Here is a 23,514-nt window from a genome sequence, read left to right as displayed (position 1 = left end):
GAGTCAGAAAATTCAATTTTTTGGCTAAAGAAATGCTGTTCTTCAAATAAGTGACAACTTTTATTATCTTTCACAATGCATTATGAGGCTGAGCGACCAACACCATGATTACAGTGGCGTATTGCTAGCAGTGTGTCCGTAGCCCCTTGGTACCGCCCATGTCTCGTGTTGCAACGGCTCAATAAGTCGTTAGTTCTAACTGTGGTAGGTGCCAGCGTGTGCAAGGTTTTTTTCTGATTTATTTTATGGGGCTGCGAATTTCCAGAAAAATTCTGTAACGAAATCGGGAGAAAACCCTTACACATCAAATTCTCTTGGTAGCTCGACACAGAAAGTTGTATTATGGTATATTGATAATTTTTACTTATGGACCGTCTGACAGCAACTGAACAAAACAAATTTTAGTGTCATACGTGTTTCGCCTTTATTTTCTGCAAGCCACCATTGTATTGTATACCTGTGTGTAAACGCCTTCCGCTGCCCACTCAAGGAAGATACACAGTCTAGCTTCAAAATTATAAATACGCATCAGTTTGTGGATGAACTCAGACATAGGTTGATAATCATTTTGAATATTTAGCAGTGCTGTACCCACTGGTGTTAAACTCGTTTTCAACCAATGGTTCCCACAGCTACAGGAACAGTACTTGTGATACATCTTAGACAAAATACTTACGCAGTGCTATCAGACGAAAAGATCGACCTGACATAAACTGTGGGAAGTTTGTTTTACAACCTTCGTACCTGGATGAAGAGCTTTTCCTATTTGAGGTATCTGTGAACGTTGCTGCATAAGACGATTTAAGAAGAAACTAAATTCCTTCAGCTACGCCACTGTTAAAAGAAGTCGTCTTAACGGCACTAGGTCGTGGTTTATGAATCGTTTACCGGCCGTACTCTGCCGCATTTCGCTGGTTGGAAAGCAGAAAGCTTACTGACAAATTTCACACGAGGAAAAGGGGGACGCATTGTCTCCCACTGGAAGGTCATGTTGTTTTATTTAAATGATTACAAAATCAGGTAAAACGAACAGTGAGGTGATCAGTATAAGCACGTTACTGTTGTCAGTATGATGTTGCACCGCCCAGGGCCTGTAACGATAAAGGGCCCGTTTAGGTCAGTAATATTGTATACAGAAGTGGAAGAGAGAGCACCACTGAATTCTACAATCCGTATGCATTGCATACACACAGAAATTACTGTTAAAGTGTACTAATGGAGCCCAATGAGTGAACTGTATATTTTCCGATGAGAAAGAGCACTGGGAAACAGTCTTCGCTACATTAGGTTACTTAAACTAGTGTCACTCTGAGCTAGAATTTATGGTCAGCGACCAAGTGTAAGGACAATGAGTCGGATGCGGGTTTTGCAACTGTGAACTACTTTCCTTAACCATTTAATAGACTCGCATTTTTTCCACCGTGACTTATTTTGTAAGCTAAGCACATCATACGTTACAGCACACTCCTGGGGCTGGGAAATGTGGTCTGGTGGAACGAACTATCACAAGTGGAATGCCTGGGTACAAGCATTTTTTTTTAAGAGCCACAAACAGATTCACTTTACCTCTGGTAACCTCAAGAGAAAGACGTTATAATCCAGAATCTCTCGGTACAGGATAGTTCAATCATTTCGTTCCTTTTTCCAAGACTGCAATCTTCTCTAGGTCACCTCCAAAGGTAAGTATGTGGGTCCGTATTCTGATCCAGTACAAAAATATTCATGATTTCATTTCAAGCCCTATCACGTGCACACCGACCTGCTAGTGAAAATTAACGTGTATTTTTAATGTCTGTTCATGCGTTGCCAACAATTTCTGGTCAAAAACGCACACATCTTACTGTTGGTGAGTAAGCAATTGATACTTAAGCTATATTCGTGGACGATAAAGAAGAACGATAAGAGTGCGGGTCGATTGTCGCTCAGGCACAAAAATTTGTATCCTTATTTTAGATTCAAACACCTAGCAGCTGGTAAGAAAAACCGTTACGTAACATTTGATTTTACTTACTTAACAAACCGATTACGTGTTGAGTTCGTACCTCCGTCACAGAACTTCACATCAAGCACTTCATCTTTAAATGCATACACAATTTGTTACTTCGGAATGGAGGTATATCAGACATCTTTCGTGGTTAGTTAACAGGGATGAAAGGGTCTTGATAGGAGTCCCGGTTTATTACAAAAACTGTCGTCTTTTACTTTCAAGTTTAGATTTGGTTACTGGTATCGGCAAAAATTTCGGTAATTCATGACTCTTCACGGCTAGTCAGCAATATGATTGATTAGATTAGATTAGATTAATACTTGTTCCATAGATCATGAATACGACACTTCGTAATGATGTGGAACGTGTTACTTTAATGAAAGATTTCTTTACATACTGGTATTCAATTTCTTTACAACAATTTTTTACCCTCTCTCTCATTCTTCTTTATCTTTATTATCCTCTCTCTGTCTCTCTCTCCCTCTCTCTGTTTCTCTCTCTCTCTCTCACGCGCACACACAGACACACACACACACACACACACACACACACACACACACACACATTCTTTTTTTTTAAATGTTTGGTGTGCTCTACTATCGGCGAGGCACGAAAACGTCTGTGAATGAGTTTCTTAGGTTTGAGTACCGTTACGAAAGAAATATAAAAACAACTATGAGAGTTACTGATTTATGATGCTTAGTTTGCAGTCAGTTCTGAGTATTATTAGTAACTACGCTCCAGTCCCTAAACCTGGTTACAGAAATTCGAACCAGACGCATTGCGTATTCCAGGCCGTCGCAGCCGCGTCTTTGAAAGGCCAGCTATGGTCACTTCTCAGCCCGCTGTAGGATTACATCGGTTCGTCTTCTTCCTGCTAGTACTGTAACTGAGATTTGGCAACAAGGCAAGGTATATTTGGCAACTCTGTGATCGACGAGTTACTTCCTGCTGTGCACGGCCGGCAGTGGTGGCCGTGCGGTTCTAGGCGCTCCAGTCCGGAGCTGCGCTGCTGCTACAGTCGCAGGTTCGAATACTGCCTCGGGCATGGGTGTGTGTGCTGTCCTTAGGTTAGTTCGGTTTAAGTAGTTCTAAGTTCTAGGGGACTAATGACCATAGCAGTTGAGTCCCATAGTGCTCAGAGCCATTTGAACCATTTGGTGTGCACGGAATTAAGCCTCAAAGTTCACTTGATTTTTCCTGTAATTTCCATTGAATAATCTGAGTTATTATCGCTTCAGGTGTAAAAAAGATTGTAAATTTACGGTTTTCAGCCCACGAAAGTCGTTGCATGTCTAAATCGCAACTAAATTCCTCCTTTAAATAGCGATTTACGTGTTCTAGACTCTATTGGCCTCGTAAGAGAAATGCCTCTTTGCTAGCTCTGTGGTGATGTGCTGACCTCTGAAAAAGCGACTTTTGTGGTTCGTGGATCCAGTCTCGCTGAATGTAACGTTTTTATCCCTTCTGTGAAAGAGCTACAAGCAGTCAGATCAAACATCGATAAGGAAATCGCAAGAAAATACTTTCAGCTCATAGTGCAATGGTGAAAAACTTACAATGCTGCACAGCAGGTAACGCCTCGTTCCGTTGCTGACAAACAAATTTTGGGTCTCTAGGAATACATAACTTTATTTATGAAATGCCACATTTGCATACCTGTTTAGTATGACACACTATACCAATTAAACACAGACCCAATCGCAATCTAAGTGATACTCAGTTTTATCAAAACAGACTTTCGTCGTAAGGTTATCGTGTGTAGTTTTATTTCATTTCTCTTAATACTGTGCACATTTTTCGTAAGGTTTCTTTTAGTGTTGTTAAAACAATACTAAACATGAGAGAGAAATTAAACATCAACGATATATGCGAATTCTCGGATGTGATGTATAACAGTCTGACATTGCACATGCAGTTTATTGATTACATGCATGTAGAAAACTTGTTCTGAGTTAAAGCTGTCAAACAAGGTTTGAAGAAGAATAAAATTCCACTACCAGTCGACAGCTAATGTAGAAAATACTTTTCTGACTATTTTGGCATAATGCGCTCTTCCCATGCATAATACAAAAGTTTCGAGATGCATCTGCTGCCTGGCCGTCTATTAAACCTGAAAAGAACAAAATGTTGCAGAAGTTAGCCCTTTTTCCACATGTGGCTATTTTGTGTTGAGAAGTGAAGGTAATTATGTTCAAAGTTCCATTAAATTGGTAACTTCAGCAGACAGCAGAATTGCGTTGTAAAAAATGTAGCAGCGAATGAAATGGAACTCGCGACATCTTATCTATGATGGGGGACACTTACCGTGACGCTACTAGCTGTCATCTACCTACAGCACCTCCAGAAGTCAGCAATAGTTCCTCCAGAACCTCCGCATTCCACAGTGCTGTGAGATAATGCATATGGCCAGATCTAGACTTCTGAGAGACAGACAGTTACAGCTTTTCTTTTGCACTGCACGACGCAACAGATAGTGCAATAGAGTAGCTCAAATGGAAAGGATCACTTCCTCTTTAAATTTCTGCATCCTATACTGTTGGCAGTTCTGTGTAGGTGGCAGTTCCATGAATTTATTTCGGTGATTACAAAATAGAGTCGAATGTGTGCACTGGGTAGCCGAGTTCATGATGATTCGGTCAACCAAGTAAATGAATGTACTGAACTTCCTGCAAACCACTACAGGGAGCCGGTGTGTCAGAATTCTCATCGAGTGTGCCGCAACGGTGTTATGAAAGAAAAATGAGTCAGAAGGAAGATGATTTGGTGGTCTGTTGGATTGATGATACGTTCCTATGCTGATGGTCTGGGTTCGATTCGAACTTCCGCCCATGATTTTTAATTGGGAGAGACAGATTCTATTCTCTTCTGGTTACGCCAAATGAAGAAGGTATAATGGCATTGTGGTCTTAAATTCACATTAAACATGATATTCCTTCTCTACCAAGTAGTCGTTAGGTTGCACCACAATAAAGTCAGGAGTGGCGAAATGTGGGAACTCTGTCACCAGTAACCTTTCTTATACTAGTTATTTATTTATAGTGACGATACAAACGCTATGTAGAGTCACAGGACCCTTATTCAATCTTTTATTTGAGCTTCTGTATGTCGATAAAATTGGTTCTGAACTAGGAATGCAACTCAGACCGCCCTTAACGCGGAATTTGATCCCTTCGTGACAATACAGCTCGACTACAATTTGTTGTTTGTTCAAAACTGCAGATTCCTCAACATCTCCACATATTGCGCGTGAATGGGTTCGAATGCTGGCCCGGCACTAAACCTATCATTATGTATTATCAAGCTCTAGCATGAGAACACCTACCTGCTGATTGATAATAATTTTGATTTTTAATGCATTTTCATTCGTTGTCAACACTAACGATATCTGATGTTTTTGACTCCCAGTGAGACACAGAACTATTTGAGAGATCAGTCTAAGTTCAAGGATGTTATTCCGAGCTGCTGGTGGAGAAAAATTCTGTAGCTGACGTCTCTTTGTGTGTAGTCAACAACGGTATGTGTGGGGTTCGATTCCCAGTCAGCATTGAACTCTTCGTCACATTATTTCTAGTTCAAACATGCTCACATGTTGCTGCTGATGTAACAAACCCATATTTAACGTTCGTTTTCTCTAATAAATAACAGCGATAGGTTCCGGGTTGGAGTCCTGGGAAGGAAAAAATTAATGTTTCGTCTCGTTATTTCAGTTGAAACATCTAGCTACTGCCGCGAAAATCCGATGTGTCACAGTTGATTGTGCTTCGATAACAATCCGATTAGGTTCTGGGCTCGAATCCCTGTCCAACACAAAGCTTTACATCACGGCATTTCAAGTAAGTACTTGTGAAGAAGCAATATTTAGCATCTCTCGTAGTTCGTTAACAAGGACAATAGATGCTGGGTAGGAATTCGCGTCCGTTAAAAAATGTCTACGTTATGTAATTTAAAGTTGATATTTGCTAACTGATACTGTCTAAAATCGAGGTATATCACTCTCTGTATGCGTAGTTAGGAATGACTATTTGTTTCCGTCAGTCACGAAATCTTAGTCTGCATGACCTGGGTTTGAATCCAATTGCATCGTGTCATTGTGAAGTTAGTCGTGTCATTTGGTGTTCATACATATTATCAACTAGCTGCTCGTGACTAACTTAAATTCTTAATATCATTCTGTGTTAAATAACAAGTAAGGTATGTTACTTTGAAGAGGAAATCATGAATACGACGAACTTACTACGTGCATTACCTATCTGACGTAATAATGAGAGTGGTAACATTTCAGGTACGTCATTTATTGCAATAAATGTGAGCTTACAAGCCTTAAGGATAGTCTTATCTGGGATAAGGTGTTCCCTGATATTTGTAGTATCGTGGTATTACTTTACATCTTGAATTATTGCGATACAGAGCCGAGTTTTCTAGTGGTGACTTGTCGGAGCCATTTTCAATAGTCAAACGACTGTACCAAGGAGCGATTAGAGGACCTGCTAGACAGCTGCGTTATGTGGGATGCATGCGAATCAGGCGAAATGCAATTCAGGTCGTTCGGATACTTTTGAGTACGACTGTACATAGTACAGAGAGGCAGTATATAAACTGGTAGCTGTCCACATTTATCATGTACGGAGTTGTAATTTTGAAGGTAGAGTAAGACGGTGAATTGAATCGCATTTTCTATTTATGTGATGGAGTGAATGAGAACGAGAAGTTAATTCTCAGCAGCTTTATCGGCAACCTATAAGGAGGCGAAGTCTGAGCTATGTTGGAGGAGGAGGCACACAGATTCAGTGCACAGACTATCTGTACCCTGATTAATAATGCTTAACGACGACCGAATATTCAGTAAGCAAAATTTATTGTATGTAAAAGGAGAGTTCAGGTGGCACATTATTTAAGTATTTGGTGCATGAGGTGAAGTATAACGAACCACCACGCAGCCCAAGCGAACCGGAAATATTTCAACACTGCTCAACAAATGTTTGGAATTCTGTTGTAAAATGTAGTCTACGATACTAGAGGTCTAATTGACCTAGGCAATTCATGCATTATCCAGCTACAGCCCATGTCCTGGATGGTATTTACTTCTGGCGTGCTTTGTGGTCGTTTCCCAGTCGTGTAAACATACCGCTGCTGTAGTGGCACACCGTGAGCAGTCCAGTATCAACAACAGCTTCTTTCAGTTTGTGTTCAGCACTGCAGTAACATGCCACATAGAGGCATACAACACTTAGATAGAGTCTGGATAGTGGTATTACTTTCAGCAGATCATACACAGCAAGATGCTGCCGATAAATTACATTTCATTCAAAGTGGTGTGTTTAAGGAGCAGAGAGCGCAAGAAAGCCAGTAAATGTGAACGATAGACCTCGCAGTGCTCATCCTCTAATAACAACACCAATGCAGGCTAGTTTCCTCCAACTGTCGGTTCGCAGGCGCCCAACATCAGTTACCAGAAACATTGGAAACGACTTCTCCCAGGCAACAGGGTTTCGTATCTCAGACCAAACAGTGTGTATAACATTCCATAAGGGTGGTCACATTCCAGAAGACCAATGAGAAGTTTTGCACTTAATCAACGGAACCGACGCAATCGAAGGACACGGGCTCTTGCACATCAACAAAGGACCATTGCAGAATGGAGTAATGTTATGTTTGCTGACGAGACCAGGATTGGTTTGCGACAGGATACTAGACATGTTAGGGTCCTTGACATGCAGGGTCCATGGATTGATGAGGTTGTCTCCAAACTCGTACACGTCCATCCGCTCGATACAGCTTGAAGCGAGACTCGTCCGACCAGCCACATGTTTACAGTCATCAACAGTCCAATGTCGTTGTTGATGGCCCTAGGCGAGGCGTAAAGCTTTGTGTCGTGCAGTCACCAAGGTTACACATGTGGGCCTTCGGCTCCGAAAGCCCACATCGATGATGTTTCGATGAATGGTTCGCACACTGACACTTGTTGACGCCCTGGCAATGAAATCTGCAGCAGTTTGCGGAAGGGTTGCACTTCTGTCACGTTGAACGATTTTCTTCAGTCGTCGTTGTTCCCGTTCTTACAGGATTTTTTTTTCTCCCGTAGCTGTGTCAGAGATTTGATGTTTTACCGGATTCTTGATATTCACGGTACTCTCGTGAAATGGCCGTACGGGAAAATTTCGACTTCATTGCTACCTCGGGGATGTTGTGTCCCATCGCTTGTGCGGCTACTGTAACACCACGTTCAAACTGACTCAATTCTTGATAACCTGCTATTGTAGCAGCAGTAACCGATCTAAGAACTGTGCCAGACACTTGTTGTCTTATATAGGCGTTCCCGACCGCTGCGCTGAATTCTACCTGTTTATATACCTCTGCGTATGCCTCTACCAGTTTCTTTGGCGCTTAAGTGTAACACTTTTATATGATTCCTATACATTTGATTATTCCCTAAATCTGATTAAACGTTTATAATCCACTTACAAATTAAAGCTGAAAACCCTACAAAATTAACATGCGATCAAAGCTAGCTCAATTCAGAATCGAATGAGCTAACAAACCGAGTGAGCAAAATAAACAGACACTGATATCAAAAAATGAGTTCGAGGACCCTTGTACAATGGTTTATATAAACACTTATATCCATGATCTTTGTCCATTTAGAGATTGCAGTGACGATTACAGCTCTGGTATCTCTGATACACTTCAGATACTGTTTTGTACTTTTCGTTTGCGCACTTAACAGTGTCTGTTTCCACGTATTCACATTAACAAAATTCAGGGAAAAATTGTTAAGTGCATCTATGACGCCTTAGGGGATGGAAATGAGCCATATCCTTTTCCATCTTGGCATCCGCCTGGGCCGATACAGGGAAGTTAAGGAAAACTTAAATCTAGATGGCTGGACGGGAATTTGAATCGTCGTCTTCCCGAACGTGGGTCCAGTGTGCTAACCACTCCCTATCAAAGAGCAAATAAAACAGAAGATACAAACGAAAAACATTTATTTGCTTTCAAAGTGATCATCATTGGTCAAGGTACATTTATGGCGACTTCGATAAAGTTTTAGAATTGCCAGCAAAGATTCTATTGGAACTGATCGAAGTAATGATGTCGAACACCTTTAGATACTGTGTTTTTACTCTCTCTCTCTCTCTCTCTCTCTCTCTCTCTCTCTCTCTCTGTGTGTGTGTGTGTGTGTGTGTGTGTGTGTGTGTGTGTGTGTGTGTGTGTAATTGTAATTGTTAGTTTATCGGGGGAACACATTGCTGATCTGTTACTTTGGAGCCGGCTGCTGTGGTCGAGCGGTTCTAGGCGCTTCAGTCCAGAACCACGCGGCTTCTACAATCGCAGGTTCGAATCTTGCCTCGGGCATGGATGTGTGTGGTCTCCTTAGGTTAGTTACGTTTAAGTAGTTCTAAGTCTAGGGGACTGATGACCTCAGATGTTAAATCCCATAGTTGCTGGAGCCATTTGAGCCATTTTTTGTTACTTTGCACACATGAATGTCTTCTCCACACTATGAGCGGAAGAAGCCCTACCTTTCTTCCAGATAACAGCCTTAGGAATTTCCTCAGTCAGAAGCTCTTCTTATACAGGGTGTCCCCGGAAGAATGATCGATATTCAGGGATATGACAGGAACCATCATTCGAAGCAAAAAACTCTGTTAAGCATGGGCTGTAAAATGCACATCTTAAGAGCTATGAACAGTTGTTCAGTAGGAGAGATGTGTTTCATGGTATTAAAGAAGAACTAATGCTCATAGTTCTCAAGTTACGTATTGAAAAGCCTGACAAGACTGTTTTGCTTCGAAAGATCTTGCTAGTTGTAAGAGGTCCATGACTAAGGAATCTATTGCTAGCGCACTCGAGCAGATGTAATTTCGATGGATTGCTCACGCGCTGTCTGCGATATGTAAGCTACAATAGAATCGCAGACAGAGAGCAGTGTCGGCTGCTGTAGTAGCATTGTCGGCAGCAGTAGGGGTAGTAGCTCGCTGTCGGGCGGTTGGGCCGGTCTTGGACAGCGATGTAATATAAGGTAAAAGCAGCCGCGCGCATATGTAATTTGTAACAACTGATTTTGTACTATTGTTGTATCAGGTCCCATGTAAATGATTTTAAAAATCTTTTAATAATAATCTTTCTTATAAAGATAACTTTTGACAATTATTCATCTGAATTTAAAGGATTTTACTAATTTCTCCTATCCATGGTCATCCGTATTATCGTAATGAAAAATCAGTTGTTTCTTATAGGAGCAGATATACCCCTACGCGTTATCCGGCGACATAATTGAGGTAAGAATTTTCAGTTTATTCAGAATGACTTTTCAGGGCCATGACCCAGCATTGCTCACTTCCACATTTACCAGTTTAGATTTACAATCAGTTAATTATTGAAAGGTTGTATGTGAGCGACAATTTTATTGAGAGATTGGTCACATTCAATTATTCCGAGATTACGGAAGTAAACTGTTAGGAGGTTACACTTGTTGACAGCCGGGCAGGATCGTAATTTTTTTTTTTTATGAATTTCGGAGAAGTAGTCATATATCTGCTCTTATTTACCTAATGTTAAATGTAGTTTGCATCTGGCACAACGCATTTACTAATTTGTCACTCCTTCTTTCACAGATCATCGGCAACTTATTGCTCTTTGTTGTTATTGTATTTGTTCCATTTTATTCCTGGAAGAAAGAATATTGTGGAGACATGACATAGCCAAAGCCTGGAGAAAGTTTTCACTCTGCAACGTAGTGCGCATTGATATGAAACTTCCTGGCAGGACAGCTTCTGTGAAGTTTGGAATGTAGGAGACGAGGTACCTGTGAGGACAGGTTGTGAGTCGCAATTGGGTAACTCAGTTGGTAAAGTGCTTGCCTGTGAAAGGCAAAGGTCCCAAGTTCGAGTCTCGGTCCAGCACACAGTTTTAATCTGCGAGGAAGTTTCATGCCCTCATCTGTACAATTTCACCCATGGCCTAGCATGCCTCATGCAACGTTGAGTAATGTGTATAACCATGATGGAATACAAATTCATTTTGCTGTTGATAAAAGACGACTTCGAATGCGCTGTATGGTGCAAAATGGAGAGTCTATGCCTTGGCCTCTATACGTGACCTCAGTCCTATGGATTACTCTGTCTGGGTTCATGTTAAAAGTGAAGTGTGCAGCACTCTACTTGATACGGTGAACAACTCTAGCAGCAAATTGTAAAGCCTTGTCAACATTTGCGAGATAATTCGGGGCTGCCTGAAAAATTCGTATCTCGCTGCAGAGGCAAGTACATTATTGCATCGAGCTGCGAGAGTTATTGTTGTGGTCTTCAGTCCTGAGACTGGTTTGATGCAGCTCTCCATGCTACTCTATCCTGTACAAGCTTCTTCATCTCCCAGTACTTACTGCAACCTACATCCTTCTGAATCTGTTTAATGTATTCATCTCTTGGTCTCCCTCTACGATTTTTACCCTCCACGCTGCCCTCCAATGCTAAATTTGTGATCCCTTGATGCCTCAGAACATGCCCTACCAACCGGTCCCTTCTTCTTGTCAAGTTGTGTCACAAACTCCTCTTCTCCCCAATTCTATTCAATACCTCCTCATTAGTTACGTGATCTACCCATCTAATCTTCAGCATTCTTCTGTAGCACCACATTTCGAAAGCTTCTATTCTCTTCCTGTCCACACTATTTATCGTCCATGTTTCACTTCCATACATGGCTACACTCCATACAAGTACTTTCAGAAACGACTTCCTGACACTTAAATCTATACTCGATGTTAACAAATTTCTCTTCTTGAGAAACGCTTTTCTTGCCATTGTCAGTCTACATTTTATATCCTCTCTACTTCGACCATCATCAGTTATTTTGCTCCCCAAATAGCAAAACTCCTTTACTACTTTAAGCGTGGTCTTCAGTCCTGAGACTGGTTTGATGCAGCTCTCCATGCTACTCTATCCTGTGCAAGCTTCTTCATCTCCCAGTACCTACTGCAACCTACATCCTTCTGAATCTGCTTAGTGTATTGATCTGGAGAGCTGCATCAAACCAGTCTCAGGACTGAAGACCACAACAACAACTTTAAGCGTCTCATTTCCTAATCTAATTCCCTCAACATCACCTGACTTAATTCGACTACATTCCATGATCCTCGTTTTGCTTTTGTTGATATTCATCTTATATCCTCCTTTCAAGACACTGTCCATTCCGTTCAACTGCTCTTCCAGGTCCTTTGCTGTCTCGGACAGAATTACAATGTCATCCGCGAACCTCAAAGTTTTTATTTCTTCTCCATGGATTTTAATACCTACTCCGAACTTTTCTTTTGTTTCCTTTACTGCTTGCTTAATATATAGATTGAATAACATCGGGGAGAGGCTACAACCCTGTCTCACTCCCTTCCCAACCACTGCTTCCCTTTCATGCCCTTCGACTCTTATAACTGCCATCTGGTTTCTGTACAAATTGTAAATAGCCTTTCGCTCAAAAGCTTTCTCTAAGTCTACAAATGCTAGAAACGTAGGTTTGCCTTTCCTTAGTCTTTCTTCTGAAATAAGGCGTAAGGTCAGTATTGCCTCACTTGTTCCAACATTTCTACGGAATCCAAACTGATCTTCCCCGAGGTCGACTTCTACCAGTTTTTCCATTCGTCTATAAAGAATTCGCGTTAGTATTTTGCAGCTGTGACTTATTAAACTGATAGTTCGGTAATTTTCACATCTGTCAACACCTGCTTTCTTTGGGATTGGAATTATTACATTCTTTTTGAAGTCTGAGGGTATTTCTCCTGTCTCATACATCTTGCTCACCAGATGGTAGAGTTTTGTCAGGACTGGCTCTCCCAAGGCTCTCTCAGTAGTTCTAATGGAATGTTGTCTACTCCAGTGGCCTTGTTTCGACTCAGGTCTTTCAGTGCTCTGTCAAACCCTTCACGCAGTATCATATCTTCTATTTCATCTTCATCTACATGCTCTTCCATTTCTATAATATTGTCCTCAAGAACATCGCCCTTGTATAGACCCTCTATATACTCCTTCCACCTCTCTGCTTTCCCTTCTGTGCTTAGAACTGGGTTTCCATCTGAGCTCTTGATATTCATGCAAGTGGTTTTCTGTTCTCCAAAGGTCTCTTTAATTTTCCTGTAGGCAGTATCTATCTTACCCCTAGTGAGATAAGCCTCTACTCCTTACATTTTTCCTCTAGCCATCCCTGCTTAGCAGTTTTGGACTTCCTGTCGATCTCGTTTTTGAGAGAGACACTTGGAATACCTCTTCACCTAATATAAGTGTACATACAGTAAACTGTAACATGTAACGAAGTAAAGCAGCATTGTACAGAGGCTGTCATAAATATGGAAACATTGTGAGAAGTGCTTGCTTGAACATAAACGCAGATGCTAACCAAACCTGCGGGTTGCACCGTTGTATTTCACCACGAACGGCACCTGTGTAACGTAGTTAATAGAGTCCGAGCAGGATAACGTGGCCACACTGACCAGCTTTCGTCCAATGCGCTGGGAGAGTTCAGAAGGGGATAATGTTATCCACCGTTAACCCGGTCGACGATGACAGAATCGACGCGCACGCCGTGCAATCTTTCTCAAATGAATTTGCCGAAACTATTCGGTAAAAAAAATAAATCCCATTTTATGCCTTACTTACAGCTTCATATATCAGGTTCATGGTGATGTGATCATCATTTCGTAAATGATTACAGTTATTGTAGTGCTTTCATGGAAGTTAGACACTGCGAGAAATTCGAAAAAGTTTGCAATGAAAAACAGGGCTCGCTATGATTTTACGTTTGGTGCATGTTACTTAATATGTTGCTGAGTATGCAATTTAGCTAACATATCGAATTTTTCTTTAGGCTTGGGTGGAGGTCTCAGTCTGTCACCACTCTCGGGAAAATTGATCTGACGTAGCACACTCATTTGCCATCGCATCGCGCCAGGGACAAAACAAGAGTGATATATCCACAACGTTCCTCGTATTTCATAAACGATTGGAGATATCGAAAAGAGATGTGGGCAAATGATAGCACGCAAAGGGGAGAGTATTTTGCCATATGTTTACTACGCAAAACTTCATTATCTGTTGCTTTATCCCAGTAACTACATACTTTTTTAATGAAAGAATTTTATTTTTAAGGGCCATTGACAGGTGGTGAAAGGAGAAATGCTATGGGTTTGTGAACAGCATAATTGAAGACGTTACACTTTTATTTTGTACCAAGCCGCGCGGGGTAGCCGTGCGTTCTAGGGCGCCTTGCCACTGTTCGCGCGGCTACCCCCGTCGGAGGTTCCAGTCCTCCCTCCGTCATGGGTGTGTGTGTTGTCCTTAGCCTAAGTTAGTTTAAGTGTGTAAGCCTAGGAACCTATGGCCTTAGTAATTTGGTCCCATAGGAACTTAACCACAAATTTAAATTTTTTTGTACCAAATACGTGTTTTTTCATAAGTTACTGACCTAATTTTTCCTCAGTTCCTGACTTACTGGACTTGTTTCAGAATTCCTTCGTAATTGTGTCAGAATTTACCACACATGACGCTTCTCTGAAAGGTACAAATGGTTAACAAGCCAAGAGAAAATAAATCGCTGCATTTTCAGCTGAATTCTTTTTAGATGTTAACCGAAGCACAGGTGATGGTTCAAATGGCTCTAAGCACTATGGGACTTAACATCTGAGGTCATCAGTCCTCTAGACTTAGAACTAGTTAAACCCAACCAACCTAAGGACATCACACACATCCATGCCCGAGACAGGATTCGAACCTGCGACCGCAGCGGTCGCGCGGTTCCAGACTGTAGCGCCTAGAACCGCTCGACCACTCTGGCCGGCTCCTTTTCACAGCAGAAAGATATATATCAACTGTGGAGACCACGATATATTTCGTTTAACTAATTCAGTGAGTGATTCCTTTTTTTGTAATGTGGAACTTTAATTTTGCACGGCAACAGAAAAAATGCGAAAACTAAAAACTTCGAAAAAACAAACGAGTGCACGAATGGGGGAGGGTTGAAAAGTCAAAAACAAACCTGTCGAGGGGAAGAGGGGGAGGGGTGCTCTCTGCAAATCTAGCTCTGAACATCACTGACAGTTTGTTGTTAGAGTAGCATACAGGTGCATCGTGTAATATCTACCTCTGTCTTCTAAAGTGCTACGTGAGTCATTTTTCTACGTGTTTCTACTATCTGTTAGAAACACGATGTGGGAATGAATGGAAGAGGTTACTTTTGGCCCGGCAGATTTCAGTGCATTGTAAAATTAGAGTTCTGCTGTTAATTTATTTTGAACATTCTGCTCAAACAATTCATCGCGTAATCGGCAAACTCTCGGTGAAGATATTATGACTTCGACGTTAACAACACAGGAAACAAACGATGGAGTATTTTCTGCTTCCATCAGTCTTTTTTTTCGAACATCTGGTTTAAATTTAGTGTGGTTTGATATATATTGTTCGCAGTGAGGCCGCGACTTGGATGTGCACCATTTCTTGGAAATGACCTCAAGTTAAACCAGATTATCACACTGCGACGGCCGTAGTATGTTCAGCGAAGTGATCCCACAGCGAAATAGTATTTTTATCTACAAATCTTCTGCCGCCTGCAAAAAACTGCTATATTCTTTAGAACTGCTTCATGAAATGGGTATGGAAAAAAATACCTAATTGAAATGCAAGGAAATCTTTCCTCATAATTCGTACTAAATTCCTACAAGATGCAGCATGTTAACATTGTCAAAGACGTCGTATCTAAAATGAATTTTTAATCTCAGAACTCATGACTGCAAAGTGGATATTACAGAAGAAAATCTGGCGTTCTCCACGCCGACGACTGTGATTCGATATCTTGTGCAGTATTGTGTTTCAGCGATAGTGAACAGCAGATTTTATCAGCGAGGAGATGGAAAGTCGTATAGAGGTATATAAGGATCTTCGGTAACACGCTGGATAAGAGAGGATACCAAGATGCAGTGGACACTTTATCTCATCCTCGCAGCTTCGGCCTGTGGGTTTGTGAGTGGAGCACCGTATCAAGACAATGTAACATACGAACCTACGTGGGACAGCCTCGACTCTCGACCCTTGCCACAGTGGTACGACGATGCGAAACTCGGTATATTCATTCACTGGGGAGTATACGCCGTTCCTAGTTTCGGATCTGAATGGTTCTGGAGCAACTGGAAAGGTATGTCCGTCTTCAGTACCCAGTTACAAAGGATTTGGATACGAGAAATCATTAATGAAATGAAACGAGAGAGTTGTTGCTAATATTAGAAATTATGACAGACGCTTTACCAAAAAATAAAAAATAAACGATGTTCCGTTTTAACAACACTTGTTGCTAACATTTAATGACAAATCTGCACCTCAACAGCTGCGCATTTCATTACTACCTTTTTGTAAATGCAAGGTAGTAAACTAGTATTATAAGAGATTCTCTTTATCGTTAACTAAAGGTACTGGCATTGTTCAAGCTGAGTGATAAGTCATTAAAGTGTGATTACGTCAGTATTCTGTAGGTCATTACGAAGTGTATGAGAAAGGGAAATTTATATTTCTTCACACTTTTTCTAGAATTGTCAGCGAAATCAAAATGGGAAGAACAGCTGATCATAGGCGCCTGTGCGAAATATCGTCAAATATTCATATTTCGGTATCGTACTTCCGGGCACTGTAGCACAACAAACCGAGAAGAAAAGGGCTTCTCTTATATAGATCCTTAATGCGCTCTAGCGCTGAAACGATATTTGCGGTACGCAGTCAGAGCACAGGACACGAGATCTAGTCAGCCAGTTGCAGTGAGCGTAACAGACGTGATCTATTTAGTCAACGATAACGTCAGTATCTCGTCTCATGCACACACCAATTAAATTACATACAATTCAGAAATAAGCAGAGCTATGACTTCATATATAATTTTAGTTCTGCTTTTTTTGTCGGAGATGTAGGACGACTTTTTAAATTGATGCGAATGAAATTGTGACACCGCTGCTCTTGTTTGAGAGAAATATATGGCTCATTTATTCCGAATATGTCGTGGTTTCCATAACGCGATTTCCGAGGGTATGGTATGGTACAGCTTAGACGTAATAACAGAACTGACAGGAGGTACCAGTCCTAGAACGTTAAAGGGGGAGGAGTACATTTGACATTGTTACTAAACCATCGTAAATTTTACTATACTTCATTCAAAGAAAGTTATAACTTTTATGCACTAGTTAATTACAGTTATAAGGTTTCTAGTGGTGTGTCACATACAAAATGCGTACAAAATGCCCTGTTTTCCAACGACTGACAACTGTACCGTTCAAAATGTTGGCGGGAACCATGAATTGGTACCAACTGCAGTCGTAAATTGTAGGAGGTTCAGTTATCTAGGGTTAAATTGCTTGGAGTGAAGCAGTAACTTATATTTTTTGTAGTTACAAATACTTGGCTTTTATTCTGCGAATGGGTCGCGATTTTCAGAGGTGTGGTTAAGCTGTTTTCGGCTTATTTTCTGAATATCTCGCGATTTCCTATGGTGTTGTTAGGCTGGGACACAGGATCACCACTTAAATTGGCAGAAAAAATCTGGTTGTGGTGACAGACTGATCGGTAGCATAGCCAGAGTGTCTTGTTAGTTCGGAATGCAACAGTTTGGTCATAAGCTGGCCAAGACAACGGATGTGAAAACAAAAAAACCTATACTTGGCGACAAATTGGAAGTCAATGAATGTGAGAGCAAAAAACTTGGTTGCGGTGGCAGACTGCTCTGTAGCGTAGCCAGAGGTCTATGTTAGGTCGAAATATGCCAGTTTAGTCGTGAGTTGGCGAAGCGAAATTTGGGAAAAGGGAACACAACAAAGGCCGTGAAATCGTAGTAAATTGGGCGTTCGGTGGAATTCAGCGAAGGTTGAAAAAATGCTTCCTCGAACCCATTGAATTTTGGTCCAAGGAAGTGGTGTAGTTCAGAATAATAAAAGAAAAGATCCTCCTGGGGGGGGGGGGGGGGGGGGTGATCGTTAGTGACTGCTTCCGTTCATACAACACTCATAGTACTGAAGGTTTTCAGCACCTTAAAGTGAACCATAGTCTGAACTTAGCAGATACGAAATATCATTCTGTTCACACACTGACCGTGGACAGAATGTTGCGAGACTTCAGAGGTTCCATTCCACGATATGACAGAAAGACCAAACATTTCACGGGACACCTAGCTGAGCATATGTTCCTTCGAGTACAACACTTTTTGTGGAATCGGGTAAACTTCACGCGCCTAGCGAAATTGTAATGCAATAATTCTTTCGAAGAATGTTGCAATCACGACTATTGACTGCAATTCCATGCCTTTCGGGGTGTTAATGGCCTTGCAGACAATATTAATAGTAATGAGGCTTTTTGCAGATGATGCATTCATCTATAACGAAGTTCTGTCTGAAAGAAGCTACGTAAATATTCAGTCAGATATTGATAAGATTTCAGAGTGGTTCAAAGATAGGCAACTAGCTCTCAATGTTCACAAGTGAAAAACTGTGCACTTCACAAGACGAAAAAATGTATTGAAAAGAAAAAATATAATCGTATTCACTGTTGGAATCAGTATAATCATACTAATAACTGGGTGTAGCACTTTGTAGGGATACGAAAAGGAATTATTACATACGCTGAGTCGTGGGTAAGGCAGGTGGTAGACTTCCGTTTATTGGTAGAATACTGGGGAAATGTAGTCAGTCTACAAAGGAGACTGCTTACAAATTACTTGGGCGAACCATCCTAGAATACTGCTCAAATGTGTGGGATCCGTACCAAATAGGACTAATAGGGGATATTGAACGTATACAGAGAAGGGCTGCACGAATAGTCACAGGTTTGTTTAATCCGTTGGAGAGTGTCACAGGGATACTGAACTGGCAGACTCTTGAAGACGGACATAAACTATCCCGAGAAAGTCTATTAACAAAGTTTCAAGAACCGGCTTTAAGTGCTGACTCTAGGAATATGCTGCAAACCCCTATGTATCATGATCGCGAGGATAAGACATTCTTCCCGCACTCCATACGTGAACGGAATGGGAAGAAACCTTAATAACCGGTACAACGGGACGTGGCTTGCAGAGTATATATGCAGACGTAGAAACCCGCGCCTTCAATTTTCTCAACATTACTGGTATGTTACACCATCGCTTTGCTTGATACTGTACATTTTGTACATTACATTGAAATATCTACTTCATTAGTGTTTCATTCGTAAAGTTTTTTCGTCATTCGTGTGTTTTGCGTTGAAAATGTGATGATACATCTGATTACTTGACGTGAATGTGCGCTCATTCTGTGTTCTGACTGGTTGAGGAAACCACGTGTTCTGTGCTCAGCACATCACACAGCGCAATCTCGATTTCACAGTTTCTGAAGTTATCGTGCCGGATTTCGTATTTATGCTTTTTTATCTCGCAAATATGCAGTTTCAGTGCCACAGCGCATTTAAGATCTATTCAAGAGACATCAATTTTTTCTCTGTTTGTTGTGCTATTAATTATGTCTCGAAGTGTGTCAGTGTTACAAAGACAACAAAGCCAAGTAGGCCCTACTATATTATTGTTGTAAATGATAAAGTAGTAAATGTTGCTGAATCCCTATTTAGACACATTATTCGATGCATTCATCAATTTAGAGAGTTGTGGTTTATTTAAGTATGTTGCTCAGCTTGTACCCGTGTAATAAACACAACTGAACCTTATCTCGAATGGAAGAACAAAGGTTTGCTCCCGGATCCCTGAGATGGATGAGGTGCCATGCTTTTGTTTCACCACGCAGTTCTGGAGCCACATATTTGCTTACTAGTTTGGCAGAGTTCGACAGTCATTTCATAAAGGCTACAATACATCGGTAAAGTACCGCTGGATCGTCGATGTTGACAGCCGCCGGACACAAACACAACATAACGGGTCCGAGTCGGCGGACTTCTACAGACTTCTGCCAGCCCAGACTATAGCAAACTCTGGTTAATAGCCTAGTCAACGAAGATCAAAGAAATTAGATTAGGAAAAAAAATCGCGTAGTCTCACATTTTTGCGCAGTGATAGGGAAGAGTGCCAGGAATAATACATTAAAAATCCTGACCGGTGGGGTGGGAATGGAGCGCATTTAAAGATCACTTTTGTCGTCTCATTGTCACTGTAAACTTGTACGATGGGGACCAAGGAGAGGATGTTGTTTGGTGGCCGATATCCTCTTTCTATAACACAATTGCACGCGTGTATTAACAGGGTTCTTCATTAACATAAACAGGAAGCTACTTTACTTAGGATAGTCCAGGTGTTGTGGTACAATCTCTCCGTAATAGGCCACATCAGCCTCACTACTGGTGAAGTACAAGTTCACTACGTACTCTACTCAGGTCACTATGTGCTGCCTGAGACTGCGACTCTGTCTGCGACTACAAGTGACGGCTTGCAAGTATCTATATGGCCTCTCTCTCGACAGGCGCGTTGCTTGTGCCTACTATCGATCTTCTCACAACCTCTTTGCCGGCCTGATGTGCTGGCAACAGCTTACACCAGCACATACATGTTTCTTAAATCACTCTAAAACCTTTGCTTCTAACGAAGATATTCCCCAGTACAAAATTAAGCTACATTAAATTTGCTGCAATAAGGTCCTATTCTTTTTTTCTATTGGACTGAAGTTTACAAGTTACTGGGGATGAAAAAATAATAGGTTATTAAAATCAGGGTTTTAGTGATATGAAATTAATGTTTATTGTTAAATGAAGTGGGTTAAGAACAAATATTAAATGTATGTTCCACAGCTAAGAGGAGCAGAACCGTATTAAGACATAAATTATGTTCTGCACATGTGATACGCTGGTGGGAATTGAGTGGGGAAGGGATGGATGGCAGACACGTGAGGGAAGATAATTCACCGGATTGTGGTCTTGTACTGCCCTCCTTCGTAGATCTACAACTGAAGAGTGAGTTCCACTTTTTCACAAGAAACAACTACAGGGTGTTTCAAAGTTATACCATTGCTTCCACATCCCGCATCATGAATCACTGGCGATGCAGTGTGCAGACACGCCTAGGGAATGTATTATTTTTCACAGCGTGCGTTGACATACGTGGACCACAGATATGAGTTACTAATAATACTAACGCAAAAGAGGCACATGGGCAGACTTTACGTAAACCTCTGCACACTTTCTTACATCGCCATAGGGGAAATTGACTACTAAAAAATCCTGTAAGGCAACTGTAGCGTTCTTCCGGGAAAGGCAATTTCTCCCACTGTGAGTGCTGTCGCAATTCAGTTTATTGAGATACTATACCACACTAGCATTTCCTGTCCTGTTCTCTTTGTGAGAAGACAACTTCAATGAACTTTGTGTTTGTATAGTGGACTTATTTTCAGTTTACTAAATGAGTGCTTATTGGCAGTTATGTGAGCTTTAATGTAAAATACGTTCCTGTTAACATTAGCTGAGAAGTGTTTAATTTGTGTGATGTTGTCACTGAAATATGTGGCATTTGTGGGAAAGGGATTTGATTAGTAAATGTGACATGTTGTGATGTCTATCACTGACAGAGTATTGTAAGCCCATGTAACCATGTTGTAGTTAGATGGTGGTGAATTAAAGCAAGACGAGAAAGTTACTGCACTTCTCTCATCATTAAATGTGTTAATGGCAGACTGCTTCCATTCAGCAATTGCTGGCACTTATAGAGTGCGCTACAGTGAGGGAGCCACTTTCCGTACATCCACGGCTAATCCTCCAAGATGATTGTGAATATGTCTGATGGTATTGGACTGATCATGTTCGAGACTAGAATAGCAATCTGCTGTAATGTTTCGCTTGACTTACTGTTGAACTATCTGAAGCTCCATAACACTTAGGCGACCTGCCTCTGGATCTATGCAGATGTTGGGAGACCTTAAGTTTGGGTGATGTGTTTGATACTCCTCAGACTGCGAAAAGTATTAAAGCCATTGACAGTGGAGACAATGAAATCGACGCTGTCGAACAATACACTGACGGAAAAGAAAATCGCTACACCAAGAAGGAGTTGTGCGACATAAACGAAAGTTGGTAAACGTGTGCCTATATCTGAAAAACAGTGTCCGTTCAAACTTCGCGCCAGTCGCCTGAAAGTGGTGCTAGTAGCCCCACTATGAGGATGCAAATCACGTTTGTCTTATACACACGCTGTAATTATCGTGAACGTTTGTTACATTTGAGACTGGACGTGGTGTACTGATGTTAGTTAAGAATGCTTTAAGGCGACAAAGACGCTATTGTCAGTTCTAACATTCTGCGTGGTGTCTGTTCCAAGTCGTATCTCCCTACCACTTTCGCGCAACGACGCTCTGAGTGTGTTTTTTAGGAAATTGACTAGTTTGAACCTGGGACCTGCTGCTGGTAAGGAGACGCCAGACCACACATGACATGTAGAGTTCAGAAGAGTTCAGTGAGACTAGAGATGATATAATCAAATACTTAATGATTTCAGCGTCAGCACCATTGCACTCCCTGTAAAAGAATCTTAATACTAACTAAATTTAGTGGAAGGGGTTCAAGGCTTTCCTATTTTTAGTTAGCTGGTAAAATAACGTCGAAAAAGCAGTTAAGTTTACCATTAGAATTTTTATTCTACTCACAAAACATTGTTTATAAATTGCGCTATTGATGAAAGGAAATATTTTAATACAGGATGATAAAAACCAACTACGTTCCACAAAAATGTGAACAGATATTCCCTGAATGGGTTTCCAAGTTCTATAATGGATCAAAGGATGACCTATGCCATATCACATCTATAATCTGGGTTTAAATTAAGTTTCATAAAAGAGAAAACTATCAAAAATGGTCTACAGTGACCCTCAATTATCTTTAATTACTTATTTAACTTGTCATAAATTACAGTGGCTGATGTGGCTTCTCATTAATTATATAACAGAAAAATCATCGCGTTTCAGATTTTAACTTCAAGTAGCAAATGTGAATGCCACGAAGTTTAATTGACGATCGACACTAGTATTACGTAAAAAGGGGATGGAACACATGAGACTTCTGCAGTGCTGAGTGAAGCCTTATGTGCTCTTATGCGGCATTGCGTGCGTTCATTACCTTGTCGGTGGTTAGGTAGCGCCAGGGGGCGGCGGGCAGCGCAGCTCCACACACCTCGCCGTCTCGGAAGCAACTCTCTCTAACTTCTCTTTACTACAATTTACTGAAGTGGTTTTGAGAAAAAGATATCTGGCTGTGTTTTCAACTGACCAATCAGGGTCTCAATGTTAAACTTAAGCTCCGCGTACGAAAATTGTGTCTATCCAATCAGAAACGTTATACTTTTCGTTGTGGGGCAATGTTTTTAATGTTTGCAACGTAACAGAGACGCGTATAGTCTCACGCTAAAACTTGCAGCTGGTGTGGCCCTTTTAGTGTTATCGTGAGATCTATACTGTTCTTCTGGAGGGCTCTATCTTTTAACATGGGCTGGGGGCTGCTCTTGGTGACGTGGGTGTCCATCTCTTATCGTAGGGCCTTCTATCCTACACGGCTCTG

The 23,514-nt window shown here is 41.2% G+C and overlaps 1 protein-coding gene across 1 annotated transcript in view; it reads left to right on the top strand.

The window, feature by feature from the left end:
• The first annotated feature begins 15,939 nt into the window (after positions 1 to 15,939).
• LOC124795881 (alpha-L-fucosidase-like) overlaps positions 15,940 to 23,514 on the top strand; it is a 108,587-nt gene continuing 101,012 nt past the window's right edge. Inside the window, exon 1 of the mRNA XM_047259962.1 lies at positions 15,940 to 16,159. Within this exon, the coding sequence (XP_047115918.1) occupies positions 15,940 to 16,159 (220 nt within the window). The remainder of the gene's footprint in view (positions 16,160 to 23,514) is intronic.

Source organism: Schistocerca piceifrons, chromosome 4, assembly GCF_021461385.2.
Source record: "Schistocerca piceifrons isolate TAMUIC-IGC-003096 chromosome 4, iqSchPice1.1, whole genome shotgun sequence".
NCBI classification, from domain to species: Eukaryota; Metazoa; Arthropoda; class Insecta; order Orthoptera; family Acrididae; genus Schistocerca; species Schistocerca piceifrons.
Note: the sequence above shows the minus strand (reverse complement) of the source record. Positions and strands in the feature narration are given on the sequence as shown.